We start from the raw sequence: 13445 nt of genomic DNA on the forward strand, positions 1-13445 counted from the left end.
GCGGCGGGTCGGGGAGGAGGAGGAGGAGGCGCCCGCTCCCGCCCCGCACAAAGCCACCCCGCCGCCGCCCCGCTCCCCCGCCGCCCCCGCCGCCGCGCTTACTTCTCCCGCGCCTGCCCGTCCGAGGGCACCGCCGAGCCCTTCCCTTTGGCGAACATGGTCCGCGCCGAGCAGGATAGGGGCGGCCGCCGCGAGCCGCCGCTGCTGCTGCCGCCGCCGCCGCCGGAGCCGCTGCGCCCGCCGCCGAGGGAGCGCCGGGGGCTGTCAGAGCGCCGGCCGCCGCCGCGCCCCCATCGCCCCGCGCCCGCCGCCGCTCGCTGCGCCCAACGCGCCGCTGGCCGCGCACCCGAACGTGGCCGCGCCAGGCGCCGCCCCCGCCGCCGACGGGCGCTCCCGCCCGCCAATCGCCGCCCGGCAGGGGCGGGGCCGCCCCGCGACACGCCCCGCTCCGGAGGCGGCGGGCGGCCTCCCGCGGCGGGAGGGCGGGCGGCTCCGCGGTCCTAAAGCCCGCCCGGCTCGGCCCGCCGGCGGCACCGCTGGCCCAGCGCGGAGCGGCGCCGGGGCGCTTTAAGGCGGCGGGACGCGGCGCGCAGCGCGCGCTGATTGGCTGGGCGCGGCGGAGACCTCGGAAGGGGGGACTTGAAACCGCCCGTCGGGGGGTGGGGGGGACGCGCCGGTGCGGCCGGGCGGGCGCTGCCGCTCCGCGGCGCCGGGCGGGACCCGACCCGCCGGGAGGGGGCCGGGGGTTGGGCAGGTCGCCTCCTCCCCCTCCGGCCTGGCCCCGGCGGGTCCCGCCCGGCGCCGCGCACCCCCAACCCTGCGCTGCGGGCGGTCACCTCGGGGCTAGGCGCGCCCGGAGCCCTGAGCGGAGCCCCGGGCCGGCCTGTCCCGGCTGCCAGCTCCGGTCACGGGTCTTGTCTGCTTCGCCGCCCTTAAAAGCCACCCCCTTGGGGCTGGGTGGTGCCCTGATTTGGGCCGGGGTCCCGCAGGGTGGGCTGTGGGGAGCCCTTCTGCCTCTGGCCGGGGGCTTGGCAAAGCCACGCTGTGTCCTAAGGTACCCCCAAGTTAGGAGTCAGAGCTTGGCGCCCTTCGCCCCACCGTGCTTCTCCAGGAGCCCACCGAACCAACCGGTCTTGGGTGACAGTACCCACGGGAAGAGATGTTGGAGCAGCACAAAAATAAATGCTCCAAACATCTCTTTTCCCCCTGCCCCAGCCTCACCTCCGCCTCCAAAACGACTGTGCTGAACAAAATCCAGCCGGGATGGCGGCTGTGGGCTGGGTAGGGGTTGTGTGATGAGTTACCCACTGCTAAAATCATGAGTTTACACTCAAAACATCGGAGATCTTGAGTGTGAGCAGGTCCCTGCGAGGCTTGGGGCGGCGGCGTGGGGAGCCGCGGGGCGTGGGAGTGACTCCTGCGGCGGCGGCAGCGCTGCGGGGCCCGTGGGAATGTTCACGGCCACTGGGACCTGCCCGAGCAGGGCCAAACTCGCTCCACAGCCAGGTTTAAATTGAACGGGGGATTAAAAAAAAAAAAAAAAAAAAAAAGCCTTGCAATGCGGTAGGTCGAAAGGGATCAGAACTTCCAGGTATCCAAGATCCTCTCAGTGGAAAGGGAGAACCGGGGACTTCATATGGGTTTTGGTTTGCAGGGTGGGGGGTGATGACAAAGCAGGAGCGTTTTGTTCCACGCATGGACCAGAGGGACAGGCCCGGCAAACCCCAGACTTTGTGTCTCTCAAGCCTTCACATCCCTCTGCTCCTCTGCTGCTCTGATGGGTTCAAAAATAACCAGGAGCGTCCCATGGGACTGAGGCTATGGGATAAATCTGACCCTCCAGCAGCACATGAGTGGTCCACTAAATATCCCTGGTTAAAAATAATACCCTGATATCCTGTACCTCTTGCGTGGAGGTGGAAAGCACTAATGCCACTGGAATGATGAGCGCCGTGCCCTCGGCAGCAAAAGGGCCTCTCTGTGCCCAGAATATTGCCCTGCCCTGCTCCTGTTCATTGGGAGCCTGTTTTCTTCTAACTCATTGATGTTCTGGGATAGGTGAGTAGACAAAACTCAGCCACTACCCTGGGATAGTTTGGGACATGAAGCAACGGGAGATGGGATCCCTGCCTTCAACCATCTGATTGCAGGTCTCCAGCCAGAAGGGGAGGATGTTTCCGAGGCATTCCAAGGGAGCGGCCCAGGGTATGGGAAGCCACCTCGTCTCTTCCTCCTTTCCCCTGATCCAGCAATAGTTCTTGGCTGCTGCTAAAGGAAATGGCCAAGAGCAGTTGATGAAAAACTTCCCTTAGTGGCACAAAAAGAAAGTATCAATATTGCCATCCCAGGGCATCAGAGTCTGACCTGCCAGCTGCCAAATGCTGGCACGGCAAGGGCGGAAACTCCTGGCCCGTGTGAATTCACCGGGTACCAGCCCTGCCTTCGCATCTTCTGCGACCTGATGATTAGAGCAAATTATGAGCCGGTGCTTTGGACCAACTTAGCTAAAGATCAGAAGGGAGACTAATTTCATATCATCACCACCACAGAACGCAGTTAAATGGCTCTGCAAAGTTTTAATGCAAGTTATGACAGGAAATTTAGGAAAAAAATAAATCCTCACACCCAAAGCTAGCAGCTCTGTCTAGCCAAGTCGCAGGAGGATGTACCAAGGCTACCGAGCACTCCCAAGGCTTGGAGGGCAACTTGTGAGCTACCTTACTTGGCCAGACTTTCTCTTTGTCAGGAGTTTTTCCCGGGTTGCACCAATTAAGGCACCAGAAGTCATTAAAAACCCCAAACCAAGTGCCCAGCTGGTTGTTTTAACACCTGCCTGTGGATTTCTCCCAGCTGCCAGGGCGTCTCCCATGCCAGCGCTGCATTTGCACAGCACCCACCCACAGCCAGGTACCCAACAGACCCCACTCTGCTGATCCTGAAGGCAGGAGAAGGTGCTGGGTGCCAGGGGAAAAAGGCAGCATCCCCTGGGCATAGCGAGGGGAAGGCTCAAATTCACTGTGTGCTGCCAGCAGCTCTTCTGGGACTGCTGTGGGATCCCCGTGGGCAGGCTCCCACTGGGCAGGGATGTGCAGCAGGAAGGACAGGTTTGGGAGGGAGTAGCTGTGGGAAGAGTGGCCTCTCCATGTTGCATATTAATGCTCTGTGTGCTTTAATTGCGGTGGGACCTATCGTGCAGAGCCATTAGCATGCAATGCAGAGGAACACGTATTTTTGGGATGCCTGCCTGCCTCACAGACTCTCAGCCATGGGGAGGGGGTGGGCTGTGGGATGCAGGGAGAGGTGTCTTGTCCCCCCCCCAGGGATGCCACTGGAGTCACAGCTCCTTCCTCAAGCCCCTGAATCATCCCCGCTGCCATCTGCTGCACCCTCGCTCTTCCCCGCAGATGTCCTTCTTCCTTCCCCAGAAGGAGATGAGAACCGAGGATGAGGTGCCAAACGCGACTTCAAACAGCATCTAATAAAACATGGGATTAATTTCTTCTGACTGGTGCTCAATGGCTCTGATTAAGCAGAGCAGGATTTAATTAGCTTGTTTGGACTGCCTAGATACTCATGCCAAAGTCTTGGCGGCTGGGTCCCCCAGGCCCTGACCATGAGCTGATGGGGACCTGCAAGACCTTTCCCCTGTGGAGCAGAGCCCACTGCCTGCCCTGCCAGGCTGGCAGCTCCTTCAGGATTCTCTGATTACTCTTTACCACCCAGAATGGGTGCTCTTGGCTATGCTTAATCCCAGTGATTTAATCCCACACCCACGGAGCAGGCACAGGGGGACGAGGAAGAGCAACATAGAGGGTGATGGGGGACACAGGTTGGTGGCCCCACCAAGGAGACACTTCTGTCTTCCCCAACTGCGTCTCATCCTCTAAACCCTATGCCTCTCGGCATAAACCAAACTCACCCTGCCACCAAGACCTTGAATTTAAAGTAACCCTGTTTTCTCCCTGATTTACTACCAGTTGCTGGCTCCTCTCCTCTCCTCTCCCTCCGCCTGTCTCCTTTAACCCATTTCATTATCTATGCTAGCTTAGGCTTGTCTACGTGGGAACATCATGGTGAAGTTATTGCAAAATAGATGGGCTGTGAATGTAAAGCATGGCAGCTATTCCACAGCAGCTCCCTGCATGGTGGCTCCAATTCCTCACCCGCAATTCCTGCACCAAACTCAGCTAGGGGCAGGCACTGCAAAGCACAGAGCAGGAGCACCCATGTGGGGCACAGCTCCTGGGCTTTCCCTGGGGAAGGCTAGGACACCATGCTGCATTCCCAAATCTGGCAGTCCTGGGACTTTAACTCTGGGGGTTCCTGTCATTGCAGAGGAGACAAATAGAGGTCAAAGGCTCAAAGGGAGAAAGCACCAGAGATAAAATCCAAGGAGCAAGACTTCCCTGTCTGAGGAGCACAGACAACTTGCAAGCCCCAAACCTGCGCTCCAAGGTGTGATTGGACTCCTGAGGAATGGGGCAAAGCCAAAACCCAGAGTGTCAGACCCTGGTCACCCCTTTGCCCTGGAAAAGTGTCACCTCTGCCCACCTCCTGCCAGTGCCAGCTGCTTTGAGTGAATCTGGTCCTCCTGGTTCTCACCTCTCTTGCAGCTAGTCCACATCTCCCCGCAAGGGACATTTTGCAGTGAAATATCCCCTCCCCGTGCAAACCAGCACACAGGAGCTGTCGTCCTGCACAGTCATAACATCCAGTCTGACTTCCAGCAGTGCTGCTGACATTGCCATGTGGTGTTGTCCATGTCTGGCCCTGCTCCTTTCCTGTGGCTGAACTCTGTCTGCCGCTACGTGGGGCCAAGCAGGGCACTGGCATGAGGTGAGAGTGCTTCAGAGGGTTACATAAAAGTGCTGCCTGTAGGTCTTCTATGGCAGTGGCATAGCAGGGAATCTCCTGGGGATCCCAGCAGAGCTGTTTGTGCTGCAGATCCTACACACAATAGGATGGTGCCTATCTTGGGGTTTTCTCATCATCCCACAGTCACATCATTCCCCATGTCAGCCATTCTCAAGTGAAGGGTCACAGCCTCACCAGGATGGCAGCAGTTGTCAGTTGTTTCTAGAGCCAGACAGAAACCCCACCACACCACCTAAGTATCTGCAGTTCAACATCAGAGGTTTCCTTACCCCCTGCCCTCGGCAAGGAGGGGTTTAGGTAGGAAGCAGGCACCCAGCTGGCATTACGGGATCTAAATCCAGCTCTGCTGGGTCTGGTTTTGAGCCTCCTTGCTCTGCAGGGCAGTGCCTTTGGGTCTTATCTCTCCTGTTTCTTCTCTGGGCTGAGTCCCTTATCTGTCACCTCTTCCATCTGTCTCCGCCTGATACGTGCCTCCAGCAGTGCCCCGGGCCAGTCACCCCCTCCAGCACCCTGCAACAACAGGCCAGAGCACCTCTGAAGAGGGTGACCTTGGGTTTTGGAGCAGACCCTCCCTCCTTGCTGCCACTGGCCCCACGGGTGCTCCCACACTGGGGTGGATGGGTGCCAGGTGCGCGTGGACTGCAAATCTGCTGCAAGCATGGGTGGCAGTTCGGGTACTTATTTTAGCAGCATTATTTTAGGCAAAAAGCTGCTGCAGGGTGAGCTGTGGTCCAACTGGCTCTGCTGCCCATGAGGGTTTCCTTTGTTGCTCCCAGGAGCTTTGTGGGAGGAAGAGGGACCTCAGGGCTGGAGGAGACGCTTCCCAGGCAGCAGCCTGCCATTGGAGCCAGCCTCCTCTGGAACATTCTCCTCTGCAACATCCTCTGAGGTTTCAAACTTGGAGGCCTTGCTCTACTCACACACCCAGCCATGAGTGGCCACCTCACTTCCCAACAGGCAGCCAGGGGACCGAGCTGGTGCTCATCCATGCTGTTGGCTGCAGGATGCTGCACTAAATGGACTCACCCCCAGGCCATGGGACACACACCCTTCCCTGCTGCCCACACTGCATTGAGCACCCCTTCTCCTAACTCAGTGCCCCCCAAAAAAACCCCAACCCAACCCACTTTATCCAGCCCATGTTTTCCTGGCTTGCACCTTCACTTTGTGGTATGGAAATGCTATGACCAGCTCCTGACACTGACCTTCAGACAGGGAGCCACTTCCCCCTCCACCCCCCTCCAGCTCCTACCTTTACCGTTTTAAGCGTGGTCTCTTCCTTCTCCCTGTGAGCACTCACTGCTCGCGTTTAGCCTGCACGACTTGCTGACCCAGCACTCCTGCCCACTGCTCCATCCGTTTTGCCTCCACACGTAATGCACTTCCATAATCTTCCCTGGGAAGGTCATGCAGAGCAGGTCACGGTGCTGCATCGGGGACTGTGACTGTGCAGGGATCTCCATACCTGGGTTTCCCTTGCCATCCACCCCAGTACGTGGCCCAGAATTCTCCACGGATGTGGAAAACCCCAAAATGCCTAATTAGTGGGCTGCCTGCAGGACAGTGATGCCCCTCTGCGATAGCCCTGCTCTGTGGGCTGGCTCACTGGTCCCGGGGAGTTTTGCACTAAGCCAGGCTCAGTGCTCAGTCTCCTGACAGCCTCCCCACATCCTGGCTCTGGCTGCTGCCAGATGAGTGGGGAAGGGGCAGGAGCTGGTGACTGCCTGTAACAACAACCTGGGGGGAACAACAGCCCAGATGTGAACCACAGCCCAGATGTGTACAACAGCCCAGATGGGAACTGTAGCCCAGATGGGAACTGTAGCCCAGCTCTGCCCATGCCACAAACCAAGGAAGGCTTCATGCCAAGGCTGCTACCCCAGTGCCTCCCTCTGCTCCCAGATCTCCTCTGGGAGCTTTGCTGTGCCCACAGTGTAGCCACGGCCACTGCCATCACTGCGCCCAGAGAGAAACACAAGAGCCATCACACAAGACCCATCTGGAGCCTCTCTTGTTCCGATCAGCGGAGTCGTGGGCTGCTCACCACAGGACCTCGTTAGCTTAATGAATGAGTTTCAAAGCTGGGCTTTCAAATGACATTTGGACATATAGCAGTTTTTTGGAGTGCCAGGCTAGTACACAGTCTCCATGTCTCTGAAAATTCTCATTTTCTGGCTTCTGAGCGAAATAATAACCAAACCAGGAGACTCTCATAAAGGAAATCAGCAAAGACAACTACTTTTATATGTGCGCTTAAGTATTTAGGTCAGTATTTTTAGAATAAATAGCCGTGGGTTGGATCCTATCTTTTCACTTTCATTTTTCACACTTCAGCTTCATTTTCCCGAATCTGGTTATACTGAAGCAGCAATTGGGTTTTTCAAAGCACTCACACCTACAGCACATTGACCTCGCTGCCTCCCACTTCTCCTTCTTCAGGCCTTTCCTTCTCCCCTGAGCTATTACCACAGTTAGGGGCTGAACTCGGCCCCTCTGCCATAAAGATTTCCCCAAGAGCTGGCAAGGGAAAGGAGGAATGGGCTGCAGTGGGATTAGCTCTGCAAGGGAGTGAGGATCTTTGCTGGTCTGAATTGGGAAGGGGATGCCTGTGTGCATGGCCGTGGCCCATGAAGGATGTGTTTGGCTCCCTGCACGCCCCAATCCTGCTTCCAATGCCACCCAGTCCCTTCTCGCTCCAAGGAGAGCCCTGGCCACGAGCTGGGCGTTGCACCCTGCAGCCTGCTATTAAAAGCAAACCATCTAGAAGAGTCCTTAGGAGTGAAAGCAGCTTTTAAAGGAAACATTGGCAGCCTCGTTTGGCTGCAACAGCGCCTGCTTTGCTAACGGCCTCCAAAATTAGAAGAGGCTCAGAAACTTAGGATGGATGTTATTGCAGCAGAGTGGGGAGGGGATATGAGGGGGAGTCTCCAACCTGCTCAGCCTCAGCTGTGCTTCCTCAGGAATCAGGGTGCTGCTCCACAGCCTATTGATACAACCCATTTTTGGAGAAGGAATAAAGATTGGCATGGGAATAGAGCATGGGGTGCAATGCCTGGCCAGCATGGAAATCCCAGGCATGCACGTGCTGTTGGAAGGAGCAGCGATCTCTGCTGTGCTAAACCTGCTCCATGGGAGCAACTGAAATGTGCCAAAGCCTCTTCATGACTTAGCTCCTAATAAACACGCTGCGGATGGGAAACAAGCCTTTGGCTTCCCCTGGCGCGAGCAAGCAGGGAGCTCACCCCGGCAGTGATCCATCCCCTGTGAGCTGGGGGTACTGTGGGGCACAGGGCACATCCCTGCTGGTCCCTGGGACTGCATCTGGGCTCCTGCCTGCCCTGCATTGCTCCTGGGAGAGTTTATGCAGAAGCAAAGCCTTCCTCCTCCCTGGCTCAACGGCCGCTTCACCTCCAAGAGTTATTCACAGATAAACTCCATAAATTTGGGGGACAGCCATTTTATCACTCCTGGCAGCTCTGTGCACTGCCTGCCACAAGGTGAAGCCACAGGAGCTGGGAAGGGGTGGAAGAACCAGCTCCCGGGAGAGCTGGAGCTCCGGGGCGCCTAGCCCGGACTGGCTGCGCCCTGGGGCAGCTGGAGCCATGGCCGGCCAGATCCTGCCCCAGCTCCCACTGCCTGCCTGGGGTTACTGAGGCTTTGTTAGATACAAGGAGGCACAAGAGCAGAAAACCTCCTCCTCCTCCCTGCCTTGCTTCCATGGATGATTTATTTCGACACGCGACTCCATCCTGTTTTGCTGCATCACTCCAGGCACTTTATTGCCTCTGGCCTGGGCTAGCGACATCCCTGCACTGAGCCCTGGCTTCCTGGGAGCGGAAAGGAGCCCTCAAGCCCCTGTCGACGAGGCTTGGCACGATACCAAGATGTTCCCAAGCTTGTGTGGTTAGTTGGCCTTTCCTGACCTCCTAGAGCAGCTCCCCTTCTCCTGGCCCCTTCCCTGAACTGTTGGTCCATCGCTGCCTGGCAGCTCCCACTCAGGGCCGTTTAGGGTGCCCATCGCCAGGAAGGGTGCCTGTGCTTGTCAATGCACTGGGAACATTCTGCTGGAACGCCACCTGTAAAACTAAATACGTTTTTAGAAAGTCCATCCTTATTTTTGCCCTGCATTCACAAAGGCATGTGGGTCTATTCAATAGCTGATGTTAAGCTCTAACAGCCCCATGAGCTCCAGAAGGGATGTGCCCCTTATCCACAGCGAGTGTGTGGGCAGCATGCTGCTATGGACAGGCACTGCTGCCATCCCAGCTGTGCAGGTTGCATTCCTGCCTGGCACACTGTGCCCCAGCCTGCTGCAGGACTGTCCTCCCACCAGGCACCATGGCTGGCAGTTTGGATTCTGAATTTTTAATTTTGACCAAACCATAGATTTTTTTTATTTCTAGGTTGCTGCCAGCTCCACTATTCCTTTTACCCATGAGAAAGCCAAACCCCAGAGCATGATGACTGCTGGAGATACTGATGGGGAGGACGAGAGACAGGCTTCCAGCCAACTGGGTCACCAGACTCTCCCTGATACCCCCACCAAGATGAACCCCTCCATTTCACAGCCTTCCTGGAGTGCAGAGCAGCCATTGACACGGGCTGGATTTGGTGTCCAAAATTTCCTTATCTTCTAAAAACGCTTCCCTCCCCTCCCCCCCAAAACCTTTGAGCAAGAAGAACCCCTTTCTTGTCTGGGCGAGATTTCCACACCTCAGTGGCGGTGGTGAGCGCTCTGCATGGCTCGCATTCAAATGAGCCACCGCAGGCGGGTGGGCAGTGGTGGTGGGTGCTGCCACCCACCTCCTCTCCCACCCCGGCCCCACGCCCGCGGAGCCGCTGACGTTTTTGGGAAGGAGTCATTTGCCTGCCTTGGGGTTGGGGTTTCTGGGTCTGGAAGGAGCTGCGGTATTCGGGTTTCCTGTTTACCCGCGCAGCTGTGCCGGCGGTTGGAGGAAGGTCGGCGTTGGAGGGAGGTCGGCGTTGGCTGCGATGCCAAAACATCACCGGTGCCGAAACATCACCAGTGCCATAACTAGCTCTGGAACCCAAGGCCTTTCCCAACAGCAGCTGCTGGGCTGCGGGCATGCAGAATCCCAACCTGAAAAATGCATTTTAGGAAGGCATGCAGGCAGCAACAGCAGCGATCTGCTAGTAAACGCTACATGCGCATAATTAATTAAATTGCATAATTAATAACACTGCACTATTGATAAGGGGCTGGGGGCGTGTGTCCCCACCATAATCAGGGGGCGAGTGCCACCCTGGCCGGGCAGCTCAGCCCGGTGTGTCCGGTAGGTCGCAGAGGCGAAGCACCCGCAGCCCGCTGGCACGGCCACGCGTGGGAGCGACGCATCACCCTCCCTCCCTCCCCTCCCCCGGTCGCGGCACTGGCGCCGGGGCCTGCCGGCGCGGGCAGGAGGGCGGGCGGCGGGGCCATATCCCGGTCCCACATCCCGGTCCGTGTCCCCCCCTGCTCCGTGTCCCCCCCGGGGCCGCGGGCGCCGCGCGGGCGGGGCGGGGCGCGGAAGGGGCTTCTTGAAACCGCCGCGCGCCCATTGGCGGAGCCTCGCCCCGCCCCCTCCTCCTCTCACCCCCCGCTTCCCTCCGCACCGGCCCTCCCCGCTCCGCAGGGGCCCGGCGGGGCCGGAGGGCGCCGTCCCTTCGCGCCCGCCCCCGGCCCCGGCCGCGAAGGCAGGCGGGGACAGGCAGGGACAGGCGGGGCGGGACGCGGGGCTGGGCCGGGGCGGCCGCGGGCACCGCGGGGGGGGCGAGGGGGGGGCAGCGCGGCCGCTCGGAGCAACGGCGCCCCCTGGCGGCGCGACGGCGCCGGTACCGCGCGGACCCGCCGGGGTCCTGTGTCCGTGTGTCCCCCGTGTAACCGCTGTGTCCGTGTGTCCCCCGGGCCATCCCCGTGTAACCCCTGTGTCCGTGTGTCCCCCGTGTAACCGCTGTGTCCTGTGTCCGTGTGTCCCCCGTGTAACCGCTGTGTCCGTGTGTCCCCCGTGTAACCGCTGTGTCCGTGTGTCCCCCGGGCCATCCCCGTGTAACCCCTGTGTCCGTGTGTCCCCCGTGTAACCGCTGTGTCCGTGTGTCCCCCGGGGCATCCCCGTGTAACCGCTGTGTCCGTGTGTCCCCCGGGCCATCCCTGTGTAACCCCTGTGTCCGTGTGTCCCCCGGGGCATCCCCGTGTAACCGCTGTGTCCGTGTGTCCCCCAGGGCATCCCCGTGTAACCGCTGTGTCCGTGTGTCCCCCGTGTAACCGCTGTGTCCGTGTGTCCCCCGGGGCATCCCCGTGTAACCGCTGTGTCCTGTGTCCGTGTGTCCCCCGGGAGGTCCCTGTTGCTGTGTAACCCCTGTGTCCTGTGTCCGTGTGTCCCCCGGAGGGTCTCTGTCCCTGTGTAACCCCTGTGTCCGTGTGTCCCCCGGAGGGTCTCTGTCCCTGTGTACCCCCGGGGTGCTGCGTCCGTGTGTCCATGCGTGTCTTGTGCCCCCCCGTGGTTGTCCCTGTTCCCATGTATCCCCGGTGTCCTGTGCCCGTGTGCCCACGGGTGTCCTGTGCCTGTGTAACCACTTAGGATGTCCCAGTGTTCATGGAGCCCTCAGGGATACCCCTGTTCTCGTGTACCCCCTGTGTGCTCCTGTCCTCACAGACACCGTGGGACTCTCCCTGCTCTTGTGGACCCCCAGAGCTGTCCCTGTCCTCATGGACCATGCCCTTCTTGGCAGTCCCTTCCCATATGGGCCACCAGCATCTCCCAAACCTTCTCCAGAAGGTCCTGCTTCCCACTGGCCTTTCCCTGCAGCCCTGCAAGCACTGAGGAGCCCTGATGAGCTCCTCATCCTGTCAAAGCCAGACACCACATAGGTACCCCATGTCACGTGCTGTCCCATTCAAACAAACCCCTTTGCCCTGGGCTTTGGTGTTTGAATTAAACCCAAACTAAACCCCAGAGCAAGCCAGAGCCTGGCTCAGCCCAGCAGCACACAACTCCTTCCTCCTCTCCGTTGCAGGGCAGGCAAGCTGGCCTTAGGAAAATTAAGTAAATACCAGTGAAGGAGTTGAAAAATAGGTTACCTTGTAATTGATTTTTTTATTTCTGCCTGCAGCTAAAGAAAAATTAGCCTCCCTGCTATCTTGTGCAGCCCAAGAATGTACTGGGATGCGTAGTAGCTGAAGGGGTGGTGTGACAGCTCCTTTCCCACAGCCTTGCTTCTGAGATTGGCTTTTTTTTTTGTGCCTTTCCCCAGCCTTTAAACTCTGGGAGCTGCCAGGGAAATCTAAAGCTTTGATAGCTTGAAGGAGCCAAGAACAGGACTCCTGGCAGAGTGATGCAGCCCTGATCCTGTGCCAGGAGTCTGGGGAGAGCCCCTCTCTGAGGGATACCCTGGCTCGTGGGGTGCCAGTTCATCACTGTGTGTAATCACCCCATCACAACACTTCACTGTGCCAGTTCAAGCTGCTGCTGCTGCCATGGGATAGCAGAGCCAGTCAGGATGGGAGGGTGGCTCAGGGCAGAGTACCCCAATGCTGGTTTCTGAGCAGTTGGAGGGTTCATCCTCCCCTGCTCGGAGGTATGCAGGACCCCCAGCTCAGTCTCTCCTCCCCGGTGATGCAGAGCTCTTGATGCAGAGAGGCAACATGAGGACTTGATTTATGAAGTGCATTAGCATCAGTTTTTCCCTATTTTCCATAACAAGCTGTTTTCACAGTGATGCCTGTGTGCTGCTCTCACTTCTTCCCATCAGCACCAAGGTTTTGGGGGGCATTTTCCAGGGGGAAGAGACCTTCAGCTCAACCTTGGGTACCTCACTGTCATCAGACACGGGGAGATGTGCTTGGCCCCCCCAGAGAACAGCCTTCCACCCCTGCTTCATGCTGAGGGTGTGGGGTCCTGCACAGACCCTCCCAGGGGCTGTGCCTCCAGATGCTGTGGGTGCTGAGTGTGGCTGGCTGTGTGGCTGGGGGCTCGTGGGTGATTAATGAATCCCATAGTTGGGAGTGGGGTCCCTGCTAAGGGCAGTTTGGGGCACACTGAAAGGCTGTCCAAGCCCCCAGCATCCTGGTCCCCGTGGAAGCAAGTGGAGGGCTGGGGTCTCAGTCTCCAGTAGCTCCATCCCTGGTGTGAGTCCCACTCCTGGCCTCTCACAGTGCTGGGATTAGCTGTGGCTGCACCAGTGCCATGCTGGTGCTTGCCAGCATCCCCTTAAAATCTGAGAAAACCTACATTTCACCAAAGATCTGCCTCGTGCTGCAGCCCCTTTCGCCTGCTGCTGAGCCCCTGAGCAATTCATTCTCCCAACTACTCCAGAAGCGATAAAACCAATAGGTCACTTTTTTTTTTTCCTCTCAGCAGTAATTAATGGTTTAATTAACACACACGACATCCAATTCCCACTGCTTTGCCTGAGCAGCCTCCACTGCCGGGGCGTCACTGCGAACTCTCCGATAACTGGGGGTGGAAAGGGTTAGCCGGGAGCTGGTGGGAGCTGCCGGCTGGAGGCCGCCCATCTGGCCCGGATTTCTTCCGAAGCTGGAAAGTTCTCCTCCTCCTGAGCAGCAGCGGCAT

The 13445-nt window shown here is 58.5% G+C and overlaps 1 protein-coding gene across 2 annotated transcripts in view; it reads right to left on the reverse strand.

The window, feature by feature from the left end:
* The window catches only part of SSBP3 (single stranded DNA binding protein 3), a 56474-nt gene extending 56104 nt beyond the window's left edge, over positions 1–370 (reverse strand). Inside the window, exon 1 of one of the 2 annotated variants that reach the window (XM_050306647.1) lies at positions 103–370. In XM_050306647.1, coding sequence (XP_050162604.1) covers positions 103–158 — 56 coding nt within the window. In that variant the 5' untranslated portion in view covers positions 159–370. The remainder of the gene's footprint in view (positions 1–102) is intronic. The other variant, XM_050306648.1, reaches the window with a different exon arrangement.
* Between the last annotated feature and the right edge of the window lie 13075 nt (positions 371–13445).

This window comes from Myiozetetes cayanensis, unplaced genomic scaffold, assembly GCF_022539395.1.
Source record: "Myiozetetes cayanensis isolate MyiCay16 unplaced genomic scaffold, myiCay2020 scf12, whole genome shotgun sequence".
In the NCBI taxonomy this organism is placed as follows: domain Eukaryota; kingdom Metazoa; phylum Chordata; class Aves; order Passeriformes; family Tyrannidae; genus Myiozetetes; species Myiozetetes cayanensis.